Source organism: Macrotis lagotis, chromosome 8 (genome assembly GCF_037893015.1).
Source record: "Macrotis lagotis isolate mMagLag1 chromosome 8, bilby.v1.9.chrom.fasta, whole genome shotgun sequence".
NCBI classification, from domain to species: Eukaryota; Metazoa; Chordata; class Mammalia; order Peramelemorphia; family Peramelidae; genus Macrotis; species Macrotis lagotis.
This window is the reverse complement of record NC_133665.1, coordinates 65711824-65738088: the sequence shown is the minus strand read 5'-3', so window position 1 is coordinate 65738088 and position 26265 is coordinate 65711824. Positions and strand designations below refer to the sequence as shown.

The 26265-nt window shown below is 36.0% G+C and overlaps 1 protein-coding gene across 1 annotated transcript in view; it reads left to right on the top strand.

The window, feature by feature from the left end:
• Window positions 1-26265, top strand: part of LOC141496473 (phospholipid-transporting ATPase ABCA3-like) — a 223234-nt gene that overhangs the window by 109478 nt on the left and 87491 nt on the right. The window contains exons 14-18 of the mRNA XM_074199004.1: window positions 8240-8369; window positions 21088-21242; window positions 21800-21955; window positions 22376-22586; window positions 23273-23423. Coding sequence (XP_074055105.1) covers window positions 8240-8369; window positions 21088-21242; window positions 21800-21955; window positions 22376-22586; window positions 23273-23423 — 803 coding nt within the window. The remainder of the gene's footprint in view (window positions 1-8239; window positions 8370-21087; window positions 21243-21799; window positions 21956-22375; window positions 22587-23272; window positions 23424-26265) is intronic.

The window sequence follows — 26265 nt, the reverse complement described above, 5'->3', positions numbered from 1 at the left end:
GGTAAAATTGCTAATTGTTTCCAGTAGTTTTTTGAATGATTTCTTGGGATTCTCTAGGTAGACCATCATGTCATCTTCAAAGGGTGAGAGTTTTGTCTTTTCCTTCCCTATTCTAATACCTTTAATTTCTTTTTCTTCTCTAATTGCTGAAGCTAACATTTCTAATACAATATTAAATAGTAGTGGTGATAATGGGCACCCTTGTTTCACCCGTGATATATTGTAGAATTCTGGTTTTTAATCCACGCTGCTATTTTGCTTACATTTTAAGGGAGAGTTCATCCCATTCACATTCAAAGTTATGATTACTAATTCTTTATTGCCCTCCATGCTATCTTCCCTCTGTTTTTCCCCCTTCCTCCCTTTATCCATATTCCCCAGTATTTTGTTTCTGAATACCACCCCCTTCAGTGTGTTTGTCCTCCTATATCACCCTCTCCCCTTTCTTTCCCCTTTCCCTTTTTTCCCTTTTCCCTTCCCTTCCTTTTGTTAGTTCCCCCTTTTCCCAGACTCCCCCTCCCCCCTCCCCTTTTCCCCTTTTATTACTTGAAAGGTTAGATGTTTTATAAGTTAACTAAGTATGTGTAGGTTGACTTTAAGCCAAGTCTGATGAGAAGAAGATTCAGGTGTTTCTCATCTCCTCCTTTCTTCCCTTCTATTATCATAGGTATTTTGTACTTCTTAGTCTAATGAGATTTACCCCATTCAATCCCTTCCATCTCTTTCCTGTCTTCCTTTTTAAAGAGGTAGTGTATTTTGGATCATTCTGAGTCATAGAAAATTCTGAGTATCTGTCACTTCTAGCTAAATGCATTCTATCTAATAGAGTTAAAATTCTTGAGAGTTATTAGAGTCTTTCTCCCAAGTGGAGTTAAAGCCAGTTACATCCCATTAGATAGCAGTCTCATGGATAGATCATGAATGTACATCATCTCTGGCTAGGTATATTCTCTTTGTTAGAGTTACAATTCTCAAGATTTATGAGAATCTTTTTCCCCATGATGGGACATAGCCAATTTCAACTTATTGGATAGCAGTTTTTTGTCTTTTACCGCCCCCCCCCGTTTTTTTTTTTACCTTTTCATGTATCTCTTGAACCTCCTGTTTGATGTCCAAATTTTCTATTTAGCTCTGGTCTTTTCATCAGGAATTTTTGGAATTCTTCCATTTCATTAAATGTCCATCTTTTTTCCCCTGGAAGAGAAGGCTCAGCTTTGCAGGATAGTGTATTCTTGGCTGCATTCCAAGCTCCCTTGCTCTTCGGAATATCTCATTCCAGGCCCTTCAATCCCTTAATGTTGATGCAGCCAGGTCCTGTGTAATCCTTACTGTGGCTCCTTGATATTTAAATTGTTTCTTTCTGCCTGCTTACAAGATTTTTCTCTTTTATCTGATAGTTCTGGAATTTGGCCAAAACATTCCTTGGTGTTTTCATTTTAGGATCTTTTTCTGGAGGGGATCAATGTATTCTTTCAATCACTACTTTTCCCTCTGGTTCTGTGATATCAGGGCAGTTTTCCATCACTAGATCCTGTAATTTTAAGTCCAGGCTTTTTTAACTCTTCAATGTTTTCAGGAAGTCCAATAATTCTCAGGTTGCCCCTCCTTGATCTATTATTGAGGTCAGTGGTTTTGCTGATGAGGTATTTTACATTTTCTTCCATTTTTTCTATTTTTTCATTTTGTTTAAGTGGCTCTTGCTGTCTCGTGGAATCATTAGGTTTTGCAGACTCCATTCTTTTTTTTTAGGGAGGAGTTTTCTTCATTAACCTTTTGCAACTCCTTTTCAAATTGGTCAATTCTGCTTTTGAAAGAGCTTTCCATTTGACCAATTGAGATTTTGAGAGAATTATTTTCTTTTTGCATTTGCCCAGTTGAAGATCTGAGACAATTATTCTCATTTTGCATTTGTCCAATTGATGATGTGAGAGATTTGTTCTCATTTTGTATTTGTCCAATTGAGGATCTGAGAGATTTAGTCTCCTTTTGTATTTGTACAATTGTATTTTCTAAGGATTTGTTTTCTTGCTGCAAGGTATTAATTGTCTCTCCCAAATTTTCCAATTGATTTTTAAACTCCTTCTTTATTTCTTCAAGAAAGTCTTTCTGTGCTGAAGACCAGATTGTATTCTCCTCAGAGATTCTAGGTCTCTCTGAGTTAGGGTCTTTTCCTTCCATGAACTTTTCTATGGCTCCACCTTTCTGCTGACCCTTCTTCGAATTTTGCTAAGACCTTGAGTTGGGAAGGGGCTGGTTCACAGCAGTTTGGTGTTGGGATCCCTAGAGACTTTACTCACTGAATGCAGTTTCTCTGAATGGTCAGTAGGAGGTGCTGGTTGCTTTCTCTGGAATGTCTATGACCTTGATTGACGCCTCCCTTAGCCTGAAGGGAGGGGTTGAAGCTATTGTCCTTTTACCTTCAATCAATGGTGGGCTTTACCCTGGGGTAAGGTCATCCCTCTCCCTATTGTCAGCTGGGCTGGTTCTTCTGCTCACACACCTGTGCCTGAGGCAGAAGTAGTCTGCAATTGTTTGTTCTGAGAAGAGGCCTCAGCTGCAATGGAGGCATGGACTCAGAGTTCCTCAGACCAGAAGAGCCCAGGGATGGTATATGCAGCTCACCTGCACCTGAGCTCTCCCCCCAACCCTGTCAGCAAGCTCCAGAGAGTCAGTACCAATACCAGTGCCTCTGCTCCCTAGCTGACTCAAGCCCCTGCCATCTAGCCCCACTGATGATCTAGCAGGTATGGCCCTCAGGCTCCCAGGCTCCAATTCAGCTGCTAATCTGTCTGATTGGGGCTGATTTGCCCTCTGAGCCCAGACTCACCCACCTGAATTCACCCAGTGCTGCTGCGGGAGACAAATGCTAAGATAGATGTTCTTTCTCCTGGCTTTTCTTTCTGGGTTTTGTGGGTCAGATTTCTGTTAAGAGGTTTGTTTCATATGATAGATGGGGAAAGATCAGGAGACTTTAGAACTGTGCCTGTCTTCTCTCCACCATCTTGGCCACAATTCTCAGCACTCATTCTTATTAAAAAAAAAAAAAAAAAAACATTTGGGTGGCTCGGTGGTGCAGTGGATAGAGCAAAGGCCCTGGAGTCAGGAATACCTGAGTTCAATTCCAGCCTCAGACACTTAATAATTACCCAGCTGTGTGGCCTTGGGCAAGCCACTTAACCCCATTGCCTTGCAAAAAAAAAGCACAGAAAGCAAAGGAATAATTGGAGCTTTCCTTAAAATAAATAGTATCTATCTAAAAATATGAATATCTGTAATGGGGATGAGCTAGAAACCTTCCCAGTAATATCAGGAATGAAATGAGCATGCTCATTATCACCACTATCTTTCAATATTCTACTAGAAATGTTAACTTTTACAGTAAGAAAAGGAAAAGAAAGTGAAGAAATTAGAATGGACAATGAGAAAATAAAACTATCATTCTTTGCTGATGATATAATAATATAATTAGAGAATCCTAGAGAACTCAAAACTAGTTGAAATAATTGTAAGCTTTAGTAAAGATGCAAAATATAAGATAAACCCATATAAATCATGAGCATTTCTGTATATTTCAAAAAAAGCCCAGCAGCCAGAGAGAAATGTAATAGATAATATGAAATAGATAATATGAAATTCTTAGGAGTCTATCTCCCAACACAAATGCAGGAACTATATCAACCCAATTACAAAATACTTTTCTCACAAATAAAATCAGATCCAAAAAATTGGAAAAATAGCAATTACTCATTAATAGATCAAACTAATATAATAAAAATGATAATTTGGCCTAAATGAATTTATTCAGTAATCATAAATTAATTTACTTATTCAGTAATTACACCACCAACAATATTTTAGAGCTAGGAAAAATAGCAAAATTCATCTGGAATAACAAAAGATCAAGATATCAAGAGAACTAATAAAAAATTGCAAAGAATGATGGACTAGCTATACCATATATAAAATATAATAGTAACAATCTTTAAAACTACTTGGTACTTGCTAAGAAAAAGAATGGTGATCAGTGTGAATAGATTAGGTACACAAGACAAAGTAAAAAATATAATAATTTACTGTTTGATAAACCCAAAGATTCCAATTTCTGGGAGAACAACTAACTGACAAAAAACTGGAAAATATTGTGGCAGAAGAAGGCATAGACCAGCATCTCACACTGTATACCAAGATAAGGCCAAATCACATACATGATTTAGATATAAATGGTGCTTTTATTAGCAAATTAGGAGGGCAAGGAATAATTTTCCTACCAGATCTATGGAAAAGGGGAAAATTCATGACCAAACAAGAGACAGAGAGCATCATATAATGCAAAGAGGATAATCTTGATTATATTAAGCTAAAAAAAGGTTTTCCAAAAACAAAAATCAATGCAACCAAGATTAGAATGAAAAGAGGTGGGAAACAATTTTTACAGTCAGTGTTTCTGCTAAAGGTCTCATTTCTCAACAATATAGATTACTGAGTAAAATTAATAAGAATACAAGTCATTCTCCAATGGTCAAAGGCTACGAACAGACATTTTTCACTTGCAGAAAACAAAGCTGTCTATAATCACATGAAAAATAGTCACTATTGATTAGAGAATTGCAAATTAAAACCATCTCACAGTTATCAGATTGGCTAATGTGACAGACTGGGAAAATGATAAATGTTGGAGAAGCTATGTTGGAAAATTGGGACACTAATACATGTTGATGAAGTGTGAACATTCAAGCACTCTGGAGAATAATATTGAACCATAAAAACAAACTCTACATAGTGTTGATCCAGCAAAAGTATTCCTAGGTCTATGTCACAAAGAGATCATAAAAAAGGAGGGAAATTACCTGTACAAAAATATCTATAGCAGATCTTTTTGTGGTGAAAAAGAATTTGAAATTGAGGGAATGTCCCTCAGTTAGGAAATGACTGAACAAGTTGTGATATAGAAATATAATGGAATATTATTGTGTTATATGAAATGACAAGTAGATTTCAAAAAACCCTCAAAGACTTACATGAACTGATGGTGAAGTGAGCAGAACCCAGGAGATTATTAACTCTACAGTAATAATAACATTGTGTAATGGTCAACTATGATTGAATTAGCGCTCTCTTCAGCATACAATGATCCAAAACAATTTCAAAAGGAAAGATGGAAAATGTTATTCACAGAAAGGACTGGTCTAAAAGCATAGGGTTTTTTTCACTTTTTTCATTTTTTCTATTTCTTTTTTCATAACATGATTTTACATGTATAACTATATCAGATTGCTTGCCATCTTGGGATAGGGGAAGGGAAAGGAGAGGGAGAAAAATTTGGAATTCAAAATATTTTTTTAAAATGAATGTTGACTAATTTCAATTTTTAAAAGTTGTCATGTATTATGTTGGTTTTTTCTCTCTATTTTTTTTCTTGTTTGGATTTGATGCCTCTTTCACAAGATGATTAATATGGATCTATGTTTAGCATAATTTCACATGTATAGCCTATATTAGATTGCTTTCTGTCAGGGGGAGGGCAAAGGAGAAGGGAGGGTGAAAATGTAAAACTCAAAACTTTGCAAAAACAATGATTGGTGAAAAATATTGTGTGTTGTTGAATAAACAAAAATATTTTTAAAAATGAATGCTGAAAATTGTCATTATATATAATTAGGCAAAAAATTCAATTAAAAAAGAAAAGGGTAAAGGTTTTCTCATAGGTTTAAAAGCCAAAAGAAAAATTTTATTAAGCATTTGATCAATTACTTATTGCAAAATTAATTATAATTTTTATAAGACAATAAGATCACTATGAAAATAATTGTAAATTGGGGCAGCTAGGTGGCTCAATGGAAAGAGCATTGGCCCTGGAGTCAGGAGGACCTGAGTTCAGATCAATCTCAGACACTTGATACTTACTAGCTGTGTGACCCTGGGCAAGTCTCTTAACTCCATTGCCTCACCAATATATATATATTTGAACCAGTATTTTTTGTTGAGGATGAATTTGTAGAGATTCTATGAATTCTGTCAAATTCTCCTTCATAAGGTTATCTAAATCAAATAAGCATAAATTCAAATACTTTGTGATTTCCTTGTAAATGTAGGAAAGGGTGGGAAGAAATTGTATTGGAAAGAATAGTTTAGGAAAAAGAAAGGAGAGAGGCCAAAACCTGTGGACTATACAGAAGATTCATATATCTATATAGCTATAGCTACATATAATATTATATATATATATATATATATATATATATATATAATAAACAATTCCTCCTTAAAACAATTATAGATAGCAAGTTTGGCATGGTGAAAAGAGCACTGGATCTGTATTCTAGAAGACCTCACTAGTCTGAATTTCCTTGGGCAAAGTCACTTAATCTTTGTCAGCCTCAGTTTTCCTGATATGTAATAGGGATCCTGTGAGCACCTACCTCCCAGGTTTGCTATGAGGATTAAATGAGATAATTAATCCTTGTAAAATACTTTGCATACCATCTAGCTCTATATAAATGCTAGTTATTCCTATTATTATTGGTAGACTCTGGACAGCATCAGGATCACATAATATTGCAAAGAATGTGATTGGTTCCATCTTCTTTCAGACTGAGCCTCCATGCTCTTTCCCAACCATCATTGAGTCACTTGCACACTTCACAAAATCATCTCCCTCGAAAGCCTGAATTGTCCCTGAGGAGCTAGGTTCTAATGGGTGAGCCTAATCTTGTTCAGAATCAAGCCTTCATTCCCAACCATCTCCACTATACTCTCATCCAGCTCCTCATTGTGTTTTCATCAGTAGAATATAAGTTCCTGGAGAAGAAAAACTAACTTCCTAGATTGTATTTGTATCCCCAGAACTTAATATGATACCTAGAACATAGTGAATACTTCATAAATGCTTTATTTATTTTGACCAGAAAATTCTTTGTTTTTTAATTTTTTTAATCAAGAAAAATCTGCCATCTCTGTTTCCAAACTCCAATACACCCAACTGAAAAAACCTCTTACAAACATGTAATCAAAGGAAAAGGAGATGAAGAGAAATAAATTGAGATCAGGGGGAGATTAGAAGAAATTATATCACATAATTGGAGTGCAGGAGGAGAAGTTTATAAAAAACATGGAAGAAAGAAGTCTTCCTCCACAATATCCTCTTTTTTTTCTATCTTACATTGAGGTAACCTTCTTGAGAAGACAGACTCTTCTCCAAGACTATATATCCATAATATATAATGTGCTAATCACTGGAAATACAAAGAAAGTTCAAAACAAAAACAAGAGTCCCTGTTCTCAAGAAGCTCAAATTCTGATGGGGTCAACATTATATAAACAACTTTGTAAAAACAAGATATAGACCAGATGAATTGGTAAGAATTACAGAAGACAGGAAAGGCTTCTTGTAGAATATGAGATTTTAGTGAGACTTGAAGGGAAGCCAAGGAAGTCAGGATGGGGATGAGGAAGGAAAGCCTTCCATGGAAGAGAAACAATCTGGAAAATGCCCACTTTGATATTTTAGCATTTTTGTGACTTTTGTTTAGGGATCTTAGAAAAGAACTCTTGGTTCTCTGGCTTCTCTATTACACCATTTCCCCCAGGTCTTTTTCTACCTAGTTTTGAAAGGTCTTCCATAATCTAGTTCCATTTTCCTGAATAGATCTGAGTATATTGATCATAAATTACTAACAAACCTTTCCTCCTTAGCATTCTATGCTTTCCTAATATTCATTTGCTTATGTTATTTCATTTTCCTACTCATCTTCATTTGCTTATGTTATTTTCCTACTCATCTTCATTTCCCCCCCTCATTCTCATTCATCTCTGCAATTTTTATTGAATCAATCACTCACCATCCATTCTTATACCACCATACTACTTCAGATACCCTGTATTGTGCTTAAGTTTATATCCCTAGTGCCTTACACAGGAGGCATTTTACAAGTATTTGCTGTTGTTTATCTCTTCTCCATTGAATATCCCATCATGAAATTAACATGACAATAAAATAGTACAATGCATTCTATCAATTTTATTGACATTTCAAAAAACTTTGAAATTAATTTTTCTATCCAATTTTATCCCTTTTTACTACAAAGCAAAATTTCATTAAACTTAAATTTTTGCTTCCACCTTTGATGTTGTAATATGAACTTTTAAGGAAGACTAGTTGCTATTAAATGCTTATTCTGTTTATACAATTCTTTAGAAATATCAGAATTGTATATTATCACCCTGTTTGCTTTTTCCACAGACTTTTTTCACAGGGAGAAAGAAAAAAGAAGCTATTAAAAACCTGAATTTGAATTTGTATGAAGGGCAAATCACTGTTCTTTTAGGACATAATGGAGCGGGGAAGACCACTACTCTATCCATACTCACAGGTATGCATCCAAGAATATAGCCCAGTTGAAAAGATCAATGGATAACTTTGGACAAGAATTCATGTTTTTATGATCTAAAGAAAATTATTTCTAAGTTGCTTCCATTTCAGCATTTATCAAACATGTTGATTATTATCAAAAATGTTGACTATAAAATCAGATGACATGAAGTCAAATCCTGATTTTGCATTTCCTGTGCTATGACCTTGGATTAGCCATATGATCTTTCTTCTAGCTTTGTGGGTTCTTAATAGAAATTTATTGTATTGAATTTTGAAAGAACCTTGAATGTTGGTCCACTATATAACGAGTAGGCATGGTATATATGAATGAGACTTTCCCATAGGTATTATCATCTAGACAAACTGGCAGATATCCTCATTAAATGACCTACCAGTTGTTTGTAGCTAAGCCTTTTTCTACATCTTGAATATTTTCCCCTACAACTTTTTTGTCTTTTCCAGATCTTTCCTTTTAGGAGAAGTTGTCAGTGTGCCTCTCCATAGGTATTGCTTCCTTTATGATGACAGACAGTCCTGGGCTAGAAACTATACTATTTCCAAGGCTACTGGTTCAGGATCTTTGGTTCTTTGTTCCTTAGTGTCTTAAGACATGGTCATTATGATGGTAGTACTGGTTTGACTTGACCTGTGTGACTTGACTTGACTTGACTTGACTTGACTTGACTTGTGGTTGACTTGACTTGTGTCCTGTCTCTCCTTCAACATGCCTTACTGGCTTGTCTTCCTTTTATGTGGCAATTGGTAGAGACAGTTGGCACTTTTCCACCTGACTAACTGGATATAACTGCAAGGGTTATGCTAGAAACAAGATTAGTAATCTAAGGTATCTTGCCACACGTAGGGCTCTTGTATACAAATGACTTTTGGTGTCACTTGCTTAGCAGGGGTTTCCTGTAATGATAAGGTGAATAATTTCTCTACAGTGATTTCTCCCCTTAATTATGGCTATGTTGGATAGGATGGAAGCAAGTCAAAGAACTATTCAAAATGTTCATTTTATTATATTCTCCTATTAGATACTATATTTTTGTATCATATGAACAAATGGAGAACTTGACATCTTTTCTGATTTCTCACTACCACTCAGATCTCTCAAGAAATAAAGATTATGCCCCAAAGATAAAGCAACTTTGACTATTTCTCCATGGTCTAGGCCATTCAGCATTCAAAATGTTTTTTAAAAAATTCCTAAAATCCATGAACTGATGCTCATTGATCTTTTTTTTCATTTTAATTTATTTTTTTATTCTCATTTTGGACAAATTTTTTTTTACATTAATAAAATATACTTGTTTACAAGTAAAAAAAATACCCCTCCCCCATGAATATAGATAGACTTGCTTGGGCAAAAAAGTAAAGGGGAGAGAAAAAAATTAAAATTAAAAAAATAATAGTAATAATTGTAGGTATGGCCAGGTGGCTCAATGGACAAAGCACCAGCCCTGAAGCCACGAGCACCCGAGTCCACATGCAGCCTCGTAAACCCAATAATCACCCAGCCATGTGACATGCAAGCCACCCGATCCCCACTGCCCTGCAAAAACCAAAAAGAAGAAAAAAAAGACCCAAAATAAAATAAAATAATAATAATAGTAGGGGTGGTTGGGTGGCAGACAGAGCATTGGCTCTTGATCCAGGAGCACCTGGGTCCAAATCTGGCCCCAGACACCCAAAGATCACCCTGCTATGTGGCCCCAGGCAGGCCACCCAGCCCCACTTGCCCTGCACCCTCCCCCAAATAATAATAACAAAAAATGTGCTTCAGTCTTTGTTCCAACACCATCAACTCTGTCGTGAGTGGATCACATTCTTTATGATAAGTCCATCACAAAAGTTACTTCCATATTTTTCCAACGTTGCCATTGCTGATCGCAACTCCCTCCTTTCTTATTTCTCCACTACCATGTACTATATTTTCTCTCTCCTTTCACTCTGACTCTGCTGTAGGGTCACTGAGTGATGCAGCAGACAGATCCCTGGTCCTGGGGCCAAGAAGCCCTGAGCCCCCATACCACCGCTTAGGCCCAGAATCCACCTGGCCCTAATGGTCCTGGGCAAGCCATCCAATCCCATCCCCTTGCAAGAAGTAAAAAAGAAAATGTGTTATATCTGACCACTCTCCCCCCATGGTCCATCCTCTCCTCCTTTATTCACATCCCCACCCCTTCCCCCTGCTCCCCCCTCCTTCTTACTCCCAATGCCTATACCCCATTGAGTATATTTGCTGTTTCCTCTCCTAGCCATCTCTGATGAGAGCAAAGGTTCCCTCATTCCCCCTTGCCTCCCCCCTTCCATATCATTGCAATAGCTCATTGTAATAAAAAAATCTTATTATGTGAAATATCTTGGACTATTCCCCCTCTCCTTTTTCTTTCTACCATTCCATTTCCCTTTTTTTCCTATTGACTCCATTTTTACACCATATTTTATCTTCGAATTCAGCTTTCTCCTGTGCTTCAACTATAAAAGCTTCGCCTACCTGCTCTATTAACTGAGATGGTTCATATGAATATTATCAGTATCATTTTTCTATACATGCAGTTCATCCTCATTAAGTCCCTCATATTTCCCTCCTCTCCTCCAATCTCCATGCTTCACCTGAGTCCTGTATCTGAAGATCAAACCTTCTGTTCAGCTCTGGCCATTCCAACAGGAACCTTTGAAATTCCCCTGGTTCATTGAAAGTCCATCTTTTTCCCTGGAAGAGGACATTCAGCCTTGCTGGGTAGTTCATTCTTGGCTGCATTCTAAGCTCTTTTGTCTTCCAGTATATTGTATTCCAAGCCCTACGAGCTTCCAATGTAGTTGCTGCTAAGTCCTGTGTGATCCTGACTGCAGCTCCACGATATTTGAACTGAGTCCTTCTGGATGCTTGTAATATTTTCTCTTTGACTTGGGAGTTCTGGAACTTGGCTATAATATTCCTAGGGGTTGTTATTTTGGGATCTCTTTCTCGGGGGATCAGTGGATTCTCTCCATTTCTATTTTGCCCTCTGCTTCTAGAATATCAGGGCAATTTTCCTGCAGTAATTCTTTGAAAATGATGTCAAGGCTCTTTTCCTGATCATGACTTTCAAGTATTCCAATAATTTTCAAATTATCTTTCTTAAGTCTGTTTTCCATATCAGTTGTTTTTTCAATGAGATAGTTCACATTTTCTTCTAATTTTTCTTTTTTTTTTTGCTTTTGAAGTATTGATTCCTGATTTCTGGTAAATTCATCAATCTCCTTGAATTCTATTCATTGTCTGGAGGATTTGTTCTCCTCAGAGTTTTCTTGTCTCTTTTTCAATCTGGCCAATTTTGCTTTTTAGAGCATTCTTCTCCTCAATAACTTTTTTGAACTGTTTTATCCATTTGACCTAAGCTGTTTTTTTAGCATGCTATTTTCTTCAGCATTTTTTTGGATTTCCTTGACTAAGCTGCTGACTTCATTTTCATGTTTTTCCTGCATCTCTCTCCTTTCTTTTCCCAGTTTTTCTTCCAACTCCCTCATTTGATTTTCAAAGTCTTTTTTGAGCTCTGTCATAGCCTGAACCCAATTTCTGTTTTTCTTGGAGTCTTTAGATGCAGGAGCTTGTGCTTCCTCATCTTCAGACTGAGTATTTTGATCCTTCTTGGGCTCATTTGCAAAATATTTCTCAATGGTCTTCCTCTTGTTTCTTTGCTTGCTCATTTTCCCAGCCTAAGCCTGTTTTTTGGGGGGTGCTTCCTGAGTTTTTGGGACACTCCCACAAGGATTTCAGTGTGTGAGGTTCTGTCCTCCCTCCTGGTCTGTGAATGACCATAAGTGCCCCGCTCTGCCACAGGGCAAGGTAGGGGGGCCACTGCTGTCCTTTGGGGGGGGGGCCTAGACTGCGATCAGGATCTGAATGTGGTCAGAGCCCCAGAGTCCTGTTCCAGAGGCAGAGGACAGAGCTCGGCAGTCTCTCTCTCTCTCTTCATTCCCCTCCCTCAGCTCAATGGGCTCATGCCCTGGGGGGCTCCTGCTTACAGGCTCTGCCTGCTTCTGTTTCCGGGTCTAGGCTGCCGAAAAAGACCAAGCTGCTCCCTGTGTGCCCTGAGGGCTGGGCTCCATTTGCTCGCTCTGGTAGAGGTCCCCTGCTGTTCCCCCACTTTGTGCCCGGTGCTCCCCGGGGTGCAGCTCAGGAGACTCCCCAGCTGCTGTGAGCCGTGGCTCCCAGCATCCTGTGGCTGCCTCCGGGAGGCTGAAGTTCTCTGGCTTTGGCGGGCCACCCCTCTGGCAGGCCACCCCTCCGACCCGGGGGAGCAGAGCCTTTCTGCTCTTTTCCAGGTTACCTTGAGTAGGAGAACTGCCTCACTGGGTCCCTTTGTGGGTTCTGTCTCTTGAAAGTTTAGTTAGAGTCCTTAGTTTATGAGTTTTTATCAGAGAGCTCCTAAGACTCAATCCCTTCATGTCACCATCTTGGCTCCGCCCCCACTCATTGATCTTGAGCTCACTTCTACCACCTCCTACAATACTGGCACAGGGAGGATGCACCAGCAAACCCATCAACATGAAACTAATAACAAAACTCATACTTACAGCCTGATTCCCCCTCCATCATTGTAGTACTATGGAGACACTGGCTCTAGGCCATGGAGATATGCCCTGGCCATGATAGAGTCACTCTAACAATAGCCCTTTAAGAGCAAAAGCCTTCTAAAGGCTACAATTCCAGAACATCAACCCTGCAAAACTCAAAACTGCCAGTGTACAATGAAAGAAGAAATTGAGGAAGAGGACACTAGGACAGGTCATCTTGTGTTGGAGGGGTAGAATTGGAGAAGGGCTGTTCAGAGGAGCACACCATCCAGTTGGGGCCAGTTCTGACAACCAAAAGTCAGTTAGGGCAGAGATCCAGTTTAGTAAACTATAAATTGGCCAGCACGGGCAGAGAATGAGATACTTTTTGAGATTCAGCCCTCAAAAAACAACAAGGGAACAGAGTGAAAAAGTGAAGCAGGCAGGGAGGAGACTGGAATTACTACAGATCTGAGGATGAAGAAACTCAATATAAACAGATAAATCAGCAGAGAAAGCAGTAGCAATAGAAGAAAATATAACTTTGGCATTTAGTAACTGAGTTCAGGCATTTATAAATAAGCACTGCAAAAAAAAAAGGAAAATCATTCAACTCTTGATGAGATTGAGGACCCTCTGGAATGAGAACATGAAATGACCACACACTGTTCCTGAGTAGTTATAAAGAGAAATGACAGGAGAGGAGAATTGATGTCATATACAACCAAAAAATGAGCAGGATAGACAAACTGGAAACTGAAAAGAGAAAGCAATAGTTTGGAAATACACATAAATAAAAAAATATATAGAAGAAAAGTAAATCACATGATTACTATACAAGCAAAACATACTGATCCCAAAGGATGTAAGAACATAAGAAGATAAAAACCTTTAACACTATGATGAAATAAAAATAATAGAAGAAAATTTCTCAGCATTTCAGAACATAGAAAAATAAATACCAGTTGAAAAACTTCATGAGATTGTCTCTAGAAAGTCACAATGATGAAATCTAAAAGCCATAGTGGTTAAATTTAACAATTCAATTAAGAAAACAAGTTCCTTAAGTGATCAGAAAAAAGACAAATACAAAGGAAAATACATTTGAATAATGTAAGACTATTCTGTATCCACTAGAAAAATGAGGAAATGAAATATTGTATTCTGATGAGCTCAGGATGCAACTCAGAGTGACCCTACCCTGAAAACCTTCACTTAAGCATATGTCGAAAAAAAAAGATGATGCTCAGTAATGAACATTTAAAAAGAAAACCAGAACTGATGAGTTTATTTGTTTCTCAAATACTCCAAACAATAGAAATTCAGGAGTAGTAAATAAATGTAGCAGTCTAGTACTGCAACTATGACAGCAGAGAAAGTAGTATGAGCTGTCTTTCTAAATTTACATGAGACAAGAGTGAAAGGAGAAATCTGATAGAGGTAACGATGAAAAAAGCAAATGGGACATTATGAACAGAAACTAATGACAAGAACTCTGCCTTTAGGTAAATCAGTGAAGGACTACATTATAGCATAGGAGGGTACATGGAAAGGGGGAAGGAAGAGCAAGGAAAGAGGGAAGAATATGTGATGTGCCAAGGTCTCTAAATGAGGGGAATGTGACCCCTGTAATCTCAGAAAGAAGAGAGTTTATAAGAGATTGAGTAAGGAAGGGAAAGAGTAGTTGAAAAGGGGAAAGAAAAGAAGTGGTCTTACACTTTGATGATGGGAAGAAGTTCCATTAATGAATGTTCTTATGGGTGAAGACACATGGTCTGTGAAAGGACATGGAGGCCTTACAGTGTGTGTGATCTGGGAGACTTGATGTTTGAAATGACCTCCATAGAAGGGCAGTGAAAATTTGGAAACCCTGGGAGCTACTGGCACTTGGAGGAGTGTAGAACAGAGAAATAGGGGGAAAAGTCAGAAGAGGGTAAAGATGAATGGTGGGCTGCATAACCAGTAACATTATGAGGGAGGAGTCCTCCTATGAGTCAGTCTTCTCAAATATCAGCTGTGAGACACAATAGCAATGAGAACTCCATGGGCAAACTCTACAAGACAGTGGCAGAAACTACCTATGGGGAGAGCTGGAAGAGATATTTTTAAATTTGATTGCATGAGGAATACAAAACAAAAATAAGAGACTGTATGGCTACAGGTGTCATGAAACAGAGAATGGTGATATAGAGTAAATAGAATAATGAAGAGTAAAAGAAATCCAAAGGAACACATAAATAAAAATGAAAAAACTAATGAATAGAACAAATTGAAGGGGAAGAGAGGATGAGGGAATCTACTTGACTGAGAGGGGTGGGGAAAGAAGGGAAGAATTTTATAACCAGATAAAAGTAGGAGAGGGAAAAAACTAAGAAGCACAATTCAAAGGGAAAGGAGTAAAAAATGAACGTGGAAATGGGGAATGAAGTGAAGATAGCCAATGGAAACAGGTCTATCTTGCAAGGCAATTGAAGGAACTTAGTACTGTATTTACAGCTGAAGATGGAAAAATTATAACTTTAAAAAACCCAATATTACAAATAGTTGGAGAAGTCTATAAACCTAATTGTCCCAACTTCAAATGTGATTGGATTATACAATTCATTAAAATGAAAAAGAATACCAAGAAAAACATTTTAAAAACAAAGACTTATATAAAATAAGATGAGGATAGAAAAAAATTCTTTACTATTCATCAGATGAATCCAAAATAGCAGGAGTTGCCATCAAGCTATGTCTGACAAAGCAAAAACAAACATTCAAAAAATAAGAGCTAAACAACTAAACTATATTATGCCAAAAGGAACCATAGATAGCACTCAATAACTAATAATTTTCATGATCTAAGTGCCTTAGTATACAAATTCATAAAGGAAACAGATCTGAGCTACAAGAAGACAGTAACAGTAGAGAAAAAAGACTTTAGTATCCCTCTAAATTTTAGATAACTAACATAAAAATAAAAGGAAAGATATGAAAATGAAGATATTTCTGGAGAAACTAGAATTAAAAGACATCTTCTAAATGAGACATCAAAAGAATATACCTATTACATAGCACCACATGTAATTTCTACAAAAATTGATCATGTACTAGAGTACAGAAATATTGCAAACAATGTAAAAGACAAAATTAATACATCCTTTATAGGATGCAATAAAGCAATATAAATCATTGGTTCAGGGATCACAAATAAAAGATGGACCCAAATAGAGACTTTAAAAGTAAACTTCTTAATAATGAAGGGGTTAAGGAACAAATCATTGAAATAATAAATATGTAAAAGGATATGATGATGTAAAAGGATAATGATGAAACTTGTAAAAAAAATGATGAAATAATATACCAAAATTGCTGATATGTTTTCTCCTCAAAGAAGAAAATATCTTTACAAAAATAACATTATTGAAATAGTAAAAGAGAATTAGTTAAGTGAATTTAATATTCACTTAAAAATTAGAAACCCTACAAATTTTTAAGAAGTGCAAAGGAGGTATTATGAATTAAGGTGGAAAAAAATAAATTTGAAACAAAAAAAGATGTTTTTTTTGGAAAACTTAGTAAAATTGATAAATCCTTGCCTAATCTGATTAAATAGAAGAGGCCAGCAAATCAAATCAATAAAGTAGCAAATGAACAAAGGTAAATCACAGCAAATCCAAAAGAAATAAGAATAATAATCAGAACATATTATGCACATTTATATGCCAATAAAATTGAGAGTAGAAAAGAAATATAGAAATGCCTTCAGAAATATAAAATACCTAAACTATTAGAAGACCAGATAAAGATCTTAAATAAGTCATGCTCAGAAAAGAAAATAGATCAACGTGTAGAGGAACTACCAAAGAAAGAAATTCCTTGCCCTGATGCATTCACAGAAGAATTCTATCAAAATTTTAAGGAAGAGTTATTTTAAAACATATTTCTAAAATTATTCTCAAAATGATAGGAGGTAAAGCCAAATTGGCAGAGTGAAGGAAGCATTGTAGGGAAATGTTCCCAGAATTATCCTCAAAACAACTTTAAAATAACTCATCAAATAGTATTCTAGAATGACATAGGCAACCAACAGGTGAGACATTTTTCCAGACCCAGATAACTTGGGAGGTTGGAAGGAAAGGTCTCTGATACAGGGATTGGACACAGTGGAGAGACACCACCAACTATCAGCCTTAAAGATTACAACAGCAGCAGCAGTAGCAACAGTTTTGGGAACTTCCATTATCCAGAGAAGGTAAGAGGTTTGGATTAGTGGTCAGAAAGAGATTACAGATGACCTCTATATTGACACTGGGAACAGTTTGACAACTCCACTGATCATTAATCAGTTCTAGGGGATAGTTTCAGGGTGGAGAGAAGGGCTAGTCCTTGCAGTTGCAAGAGAGTAGCATCCCTAATTGGGTAGGGACCAGAGCACAGACCAGATCACATCCCCTTGCAGGCACTGAAAACTTAATAGACCTCTCCAATCCTATTCCCTAACCAGTCTTGAAATAGCAAGATTAAAATAACTTGAAATTTGGAATAGTGTGTGAGCAGAATCCAATAGTAACATTAAATTTAGAGTCAAGGTGTAGGATAAAAAAAATGAGTATTAAATGAACATCAAACATTAAAAATGAACATTAAAAGACCATGAAAAGCTACTATGATGACAGGAAGCTCAAAATACAAATTCAGATGACAAAAGTGTTGGTGAAAACATCTACAAGCAAAGACAAAAAAAAAGCAGATTGGATACAAGTTCAATAAAATTTGCTGGAAGAGAATAAAATGAAAGAGATTAAAAAGAAAGAATTGATTTTAAAATCAAGTAAAGAATGATAAAGGAAAAATTGGGGAAAATATGAGAGCAATGCAAGAAAAATAAAATTAGCATTTTAGTAAAAGATACACAAAAATACTGAAAACATTATACTTTAAAAATAGTATTGACAAAATGCTAAAAGAGGTACAAAATCTCACTGGAGAAAAAACTTCAAAAGGCAGAATTGCTAAATGGTGAAAGGCACCACATTTTATTGATGAAAATAACTCCTTTTTGCTTTTTAAGCAAAACTGGTCAAATGGAAAAAATTTATAAAACTCCACTGAAGATAATAATGCCTTAAAAATCATAATTGGGCAAATGGATATCAAAAATCAATTTATAAAAAGTCAAAATATTGAAAAATAGGGAGAGAAAAGATCCCATCACAAAAACAAATAACTTGGAAAATAGATTGAAGAGAGATATCTTAAGAAATATTAGACAATCTAAAACCCATGATTATAAAAAAGAAAGTCTAATTCCAGACTTACAGATCAAGGAGGAAATATTGCAAGCAGAAAAAAATTCAAATACTATTGTCACAGTCAAGATTACATAAAATTTAACAGCAACCGCAATAAAGAACTTGAGGTCTTGGAATAGGATATTCTGGAAGGCAAAGAAATTAGGATTAGAGGGGCAGCTAGGTGGTGCAGTGGATAAAGCACTGGCCTTGGAGTCAGGAGTACCTGGGTTCAAATCTGGTCTCAGACACTTAATAATTACCTAGCTGTGTGGCCTTGGGCAAGCCACTTAACCCTGTTTGCCTTGAAAAAAGAAAAAAAGAAGTTAGGATTAGAGTCAAGAATAATCTACTCAATGAAGCTATATCTAATCTTTCAGGTAAGAAAATAGTCATTTAATGAAATAGGTGATTTTCAAGAATTCCTGATGAAAAAATCAGAGATGAATAGAAATTCTGACATTCTAACACAAGTCTCAAGAAAAGCAGAAGAATATCAACTTTAAAGCAAAATTGTAAGAGACTTAATAAGGTTAAACTATTGATATTCCTAAATGGGAATATGATATATAAAACTTCAAAAAACTTTATCATTATTAGGGCAGTTAGGAGTCTACATTGATTACATAGATGTGAGTCAATTATGTTGGAATTATCTCCCAAAAAAGGGTGAGAAAGAGGGGAAAACTTGGAGAAGGGTAAAGGAAAGGAAGAATGGGGGGGGGGGGATTATCTCAAAAAAAAAGATGGAGGGGGAAAATGTTAGAGCTTGAACCTCACTCTCATCTGAATTGGTTCAGAGGGAAAACTAAATATGTATATGCATGTGTTTGTAAATACATGCACATATTCACACTACATACAAACACACACACACACGTATGCATGCACATATTCGGTAGTGTTAAAGAAATGTGTCTTACCCACAGGGAAGTGGGAGGGGAAGGGAATAAGAGAAAGGAGTGAAGGTGAATTAAGAGAGGCAGTGGTCAGAAGCAAAATAGACTTTTGAGGAGGAATAGTGTAAAAATAGAGAAGGATAATGGAAGAAAATTGGAGGAGAAATGCACAGTATAATAAGTGTGAATGGGATGAGCTCACCCATAAAATGGAAAAGAATAGCAGAGAGGATAAGAAAAGCAGAATCCAACAATATATTGTTTACACACTTGGAGCAAATAGATAAACACAGTTAAAATTAAAGACTGGCACAAAATCTATTATGCTTTGACTGAAGTAAGATGACAATAGCAAAGTTAAAGAGAGGAACAGAATTTTAGGAAAGTTAGTCTTTTGGAGAAAATTGAAAGGGAATAGAAAGCAGTATACATTTTCTCAATAGTATCTGGAATCTTCCTAAAAATTATACATTAGGGCACAAAGCTTTCATAAAGGAATACAGAAAAGGAGAAATATTAAATGCACCACAATTCTATGAAATATATTCAATAAAGGGCATTGAAATATAGATTAAAAATTATTGGAAACTGAATTATCTAGTCTTAAAGAATGAGTGGGTCAGAGAACAAATCACAGAAATAATCAACAATTTCATTAAAGATAAATATAGCTTTGAGACCACATACCAAAAATATGTGGAATGCAGCCAAAGCAATACTTAAGAGGAAAATTTGTATCTCTAATCTCTTAAATCATTAGAGAGAAAAAGACACAGAAAGAAGTAGATCTGATCATGTCACCTCTTCCTCTTTTCTGACCAATAAGCTTAATTCCCTATTATTCCCAAAGTCAAATATAAAATCCTCTGGCTTTTAAAGCCACAACCATACTTTTTTTCCTACCTTTCTAGTCCTACACTTTATTTCCTTCCCCTTTGCCCAGTGATACAGTGACACTGGCTCTCCTGGCTGTTTTGCACAAGGTATCTTTTTAATGTTATTTCATTTTATTTTTTACAATTGCATGCAAAGAGAATTTTCAACAATCATCTTTTTGTAAGATATAAGTTCCACTTTTTTCTGCCCTCCCTCTCTTCCTTTTCCATACCTATGTCAGTGACTAATTCGATATAGGTTATAAATGTATTTGTTTAATATATTTCCTTATTAGTCATTTGTGGCTAATAAAGGGGGAAAAAACCATGAGAAAGAAAAAAAGCATAAAACAAGTCTTGCTTTGGTCCTCTAATACTTGATATCTTATTCTAAGAACATTTCTAAAGAATTGGGAGGTAGGTACGTGTTGACTTCTTACTGAAGAAGCATTCAGGCTCATAGTTTTTTCCTCTGGATGGGAATGGCATTTTCCTTTTAGAATTGACTTTGATCATTGAACTGCTGAGAGAAGCTGCATCCATCAGGGTTGATCACCACATGATGCTTGTAATATTTCATCTGACTTTGTGCTGCTTTTCTGACTGCCCCCCACACTTGGATTTCTCTTCTCATCTATTCCTTTTGACTTACTAGCTTTAAGTTATAACTAAAATCCCTCCTTTAAGAAGTCTTTCTCTGTCCCCTTGAATGTTAATTCTTTTCTCTCTGAGTTTACCTCCAGTTTGGCCTTTAAACATCTTTTTTTATATACTGTTGGCATGATTTTTCCTCCTTAGGATATGAGCTCCTTGAAATCAGAGACTGTTTTGTTTTGTTTTGTTTTGTTTTACTTTTGCATTTCTTCCCATCATCAGTGCTTAGCACTTAGGCATATGGTGCTTAATAAATGCTTAAGAAAGAAATTTGTCTCCTCTTTCTGTCACAAGTCCTTTTGCAAGTGTTTGGTACAGAATCTTTCTTCTAATGATATTATAGTAATGGGATGAAGTTGATCTGAGAATTAACCAGAACAGAGACTCTAAACCAAGTGGCAAAGGAGAATGAATTGATGTTCCTATTAATGAAGTTAAACTTCTATATAGTTTCTTCTTTATTATAGGTCTCTTTCCTCCTACAAGTGGACAAGCATACATCAGTGGATATGAGATTTCAGAGAATATGAATCATATTCGAAAAAGTCTGGGTATCTGCCCCCAGCATGATATCCTATTTGATGAAATGAAAGTTGATGAGCAGCTTTCTTTTTATTCTCAGGTGACTGAAGAAAACCATTTTTATATTTCTATTCCAATATTTGATAGCTTATTCTCAGAACATTATTTTATAAAGAATTGGGAGGTGAGTGACAGCTTCTTACTCAAGACTCTCGGGTATTTCTCCCTATACTAATTACAAACTCAGGATACTAGACTTGTCCTGCCAGAAAGTGACAACAGATTCATCAGATAGTATCACACAAGGATGATAGTCTTTGAGGAACCATTTTTGCAATTTAATATTGTGCATCTTTCATTGCCAGGCCAAATAGGAGGTTAATAATTTTCCCTAATTTACAAAAATATTTCCCCTCTCTCCCATTACCTTAATGGCTTCTACCTACCTATTGGTTAGAGGTAAAATCTTAGAAAACAAAATTTCAAATGGCTAACCTATATTTTCTGTCATTTTATTTTAACCTTTATATTTTTAAGTTTTTAAATTTTAGGGGTTTACAGTTTATATATTCAGATTTTTCCACACCAAAAATTTTCAGGTATTTTCCTTATTAAGAAGTCTTTTTCTAACCAGTATTCATCTTCTTGGTTTCTTAGCTAAAAGGATTGCCCAAGGAAAAGTGCCCAGAGGAAATCGATCTTATCTTGGGCATTCTTGATATGGAAAATAAACGCTATACTCTTTCAAAGTTATTGAGTGGGGGAATGAAACGCAAGGTTTCCATTGGCATTGCACTCATAGCAGGCTCCAAGGTATAGTAAAAAGGCAAGGCCAAACCCCTTGCTAATCTGATTAGAAAATTCAAGTGAGGTCATATTGAATTCATTCTCTAAAAGAGACTTCCCACAGCATGTTCAGGGAGTAGGCATGTCAGTAATCTACTTGATATATGGGCCCCATTAGTAGCTGAGATTCAAAGTACTCTTTAGCCCAACACTATACTGGGCTTTCAGCTCACCTAGAAAAGTAAATGATAAGCAGGTACAATGTGGTAGAACTTTTCTTGGGTATGAAGAGAGCTCAGGATAAACTCATCAAGCTCCCCTAGACCATCATGATAGTAATAATGTAGAGAACAAAGCCAGTCCCCCCCCCCCCCCGGCTTGGTAGATAATGAAATACCATTGAACTATAATTTTATTAATTGTGGCACTATTTCTTTCAATCTGTAGGTAGTGATGTTGGATGAACCAACATCTGGCATGGATCCAGTCTCTAGGAGGGCTACCTGGGATCTCCTTCAGCAGCAGAAAAATAAAAGAACAATAATGCTGACCACTCACTTTATGGATGAGGCTGACCTATTAGGGGACCGCATTGCCATTATGGCCAAAGGGGAATTGCAGTGCTGTGGCTCTTCACTTTTCCTCAAACACAAATATGGTAAGGGAGATAAGAGAGAAAAACTGGACAGTTTTATTTTTTACTTCCCACTGGCTTCATTCAAACCCTGATTGTAGTGAGGGAAATTCTTTGTTGTTCCTTTTCACACCATTTCTAACATCCTCCCATTAAATTTAGTATCTCTATTTGCTTTGGAGTTAGATCCCTTGATATGAATAGAAAACATATGAAAATGATTTACATAATTACCAAAGAGAATATATAAGTTGCTGGTGTTGTGTTATTTTCCCTTTAAGTCTTTATTATGTATTGTTACATTCACTATTTCTGGTTAGTGATGTTTCCTTAATTAAGTTGAAGACTTGAGAATCTCTCCCTTTTATGGGACTTTTTTATTATGCCAATTTTCACAAATAAGAAATCTGTATCTATTCTGACCCTTAAAAATCCATTCTAGCAACTGAAAAGATTTTCTAAACAAAAGTGCCCTGAGAAAATACATTTTTATTCCTCATTTTTGCTATTCCCTAGAAGAAAAATAAGAAGCTAAACTCTCTGGAACTGTACTGAGGGTGTTCCTTAAATATTCTTTACATTTGACTTTCTGTCTCCTCATTCCCATAGAAAGTGGTCTGGTTGAAGCAACTAAAAGTCAGATGTGATATAGAAAAAGAAATGTTAAAAACAAAGCTGTTGTATATGTTTTTTGGTGTTTTTTCCCCCAGGTGCAGGATACCACATGACCATAGTGAAGGGACCTACATGTAACACTGAGGAAATTTCCAATCTGATTTTAAATCATGTTCCAGGTGCAACAGTGGAAAGTAATGTTGGGGCTGAATTATCATATATCCTGCCCAAAGAGAGCTCAAACAAGTAAGGCCTCAGAGGGAACTGGGTTGATGAATTTTTTTTTCTTTTTTAAATATTTTTATTATGAACATGATACCTATAACCATTTCTATATACAAAGAAAAGGAAAATGGGATTGCATATGAAATCATTTATCCCTATTACATACAGCTTTCTTTTTTTGTTTATTTTTTATTTTGGTTTTTGCAAGGCAGTGGGATTAAGTGATTTGCCCAAGGTCACACAGCTAGGTAATTATTACCTGTCTGAAGCCGGATTTGAACTTAGGTCGTCCTGACTCCAGGGCCGGTGCTCTATCCACTGTTCCACCTAGCTGCCCCTTCATACATCTTTCTTTAGTATGTATTAGTATCTTAACGTTAACATAGCTGTATCACCATTTCCCTGCTTTTCTCTCTTCATCTCTAAAATTTCTTATGCTCTCTTCTATAGTTTTTAGTGTTTCATCAATATTCTTTTCTCCTGTTTGCTTCTTTTTCCTTTATCATTATTAATTCCCTGTCTACCTCCTTTTGCTTCAGTCAAGCAATCAAAAACATTGGCAGTGTATGAAAATGTTTGTCTCATTCTTCACCTGAAACTTATTACCTCTCTGCCAAGACATGGGAAGCATGTTCATTTATCAGTCTTCTACAGTTGTGCATTGGTTGGGTTCTTAAATCCTTCGAAGATTTTTTCCTTTATAATGTATAAAGTGTTCTCCTGCGCTTGTTCACTTCACTCTACATCAATTAATTTAGGTCTTCCTATGTCTCTCTGAATCTGTCTTCTTCATTTCTCTTTAATAGCACAGTAAATTTTATTATATTTTATATCAGAATTTTTTAAGTATTCCTTAATTATACATATACTTGATTTCTAATTCTCCACTGCAATTAAATGTACTAAAAAAAATTTGTACCAAAAAAAGCATCTGTATCAGATCTTTCTTTGATCTCTTTGATCTCCTTTTTGCTAAAATATAATGATAGGTGAAAAGTTGTGCACAGAGTTTAGTAATTTTTTTGTATAATTAAATCCAAATTGTTTTGACCCAGTTGATGGTTGGATCATTCCAAAACTCCACCAAAAGTTCAAGAGTGTTATTAACATCCCATAGCTTTCCAATAGTTGTTATTTTCCTTTCTTGTCATATTTGCCAAAATGATGAGTATGAGGTACAACCTAAAAGTTCTTTTCATTAACTTTGCTCTTATGTTATGATTTGGAGAATATTTTCTTATGTTTGTGCTACTCATTTTTTCTTTTGAAAACTGCCTGCTTATATCCTTTGAAGAGTTATAGGGAAATGCTTTTGGGTTTTCTGTATTAAAAATATTATATATCTTACATATCTGACATTTACCAATTAAACTTTGCTTATAAAGACTTGCCTCTACTTTACAGTTCCTTTTCTAAGTCTAACTACATTGTTTTTTTGTGCAAAAGCTTTTCAATTTTATGTAATCAAAATCATCTCTATCCCTCATTTGGCCAAGAATATTTCCTTTATCTTGTTATTCCAAATCCAGTTGTGAAAAGTATCTCTTTCCTATCAAAGAAAAGGTATTACTACTGTGTTCTGTGTTTTAGGAACAATTCTGGTAGACTTGATTTTTATTTAACAATAATATCAGGGCGGCTAAATGATTCAGTGGATAGAGTACTGGCCCTGGATTCAGGAGGAGCTGAGTTCAAATCCAACCTCAGACACTTAATAATTACCTAGCTGTGTGGCCTTGGGCAAGCCACTTAACCCCATTTCCTTGTAAAAAAAAACCCAATAATATATAAGATATTTCTAGTTTTGAGAAAAAGATGTCCTAATTGACATAGTTTCCCCTCATCCTTCTAATATGACTTTGTACTCCAAAATTTGTGGAAATATATACAGGAATTCTAAAAAAGAAATGATGTTAAAATGTAGTTTGAGGCTAATATTACAAACTAGTTGAGTTACCAAGTCACCTTTCCTTTTCTCTACCTTTTCTCTCTAAAGAAATCAATTGAAACTCCCGAAGGAAAAACAAAGGGAACACACACATACACATACACACACACACACACACACACACACACACACACACACATGTTCCTGTTGTCAAAAAGCTCTTATGAGAAATTTTGATTTCCTTTTATTATTTGGGACCATTTTTATCCTGCAAATTTTGGTTAATAATAATGTGGACTGGTGGCTGGAGAGCCAAGCCTGGAATCAGGAAAAGTCATCTTCCTGAATTCAAATCTCACCTCAGACACTTACCCTGTTGATCTCAGTTCCTTATCTGTAAAATGAGTTGGAGAAAGAAAATGGCAAACCAACTCCAGTATTTTTGCCAATAAAACAGGTACACAAAGAGTCATATATGATTGAGACAACTTGAACGACCACCCTCTTACCTGACTAAAACCTATCCTATGAGATAAGAAAATTTACTTAGATCTTTAAACATTGCTTAGATAAGAAGTCAGAGGAAGAATCTAAACTGTCTCTTACTCTGGAAACCACTCATACATGTTGATGAACAAACCACTTGGGTATGTAATGCAAAAGGATTTTCTTGAAACTCTGGGTTTTAAGAGGCAGGACAGGGTATTTTTCCCCAAAACCTTTTTTCCCTGTTTGTCTCAATAACTTGTACCTTTTCTTAACCTTAGTTTTTTGCAGGCACATAAACTAGAGATTTGTGTGTGTTGTGACCATGATTCTGGTTCAATCCAGGTTGTCATGCTTTGATTCTGATTGCTGGTTAAGTGGTCCTAAGTACTGCAGTGGGTTACTCAGAGATACCCATCTGATTCTGATTTGACCCTAATAGGATCCAGTGCTTCAGCTTGAACCCTCCTTTAAGTGATCCTAGTAAGA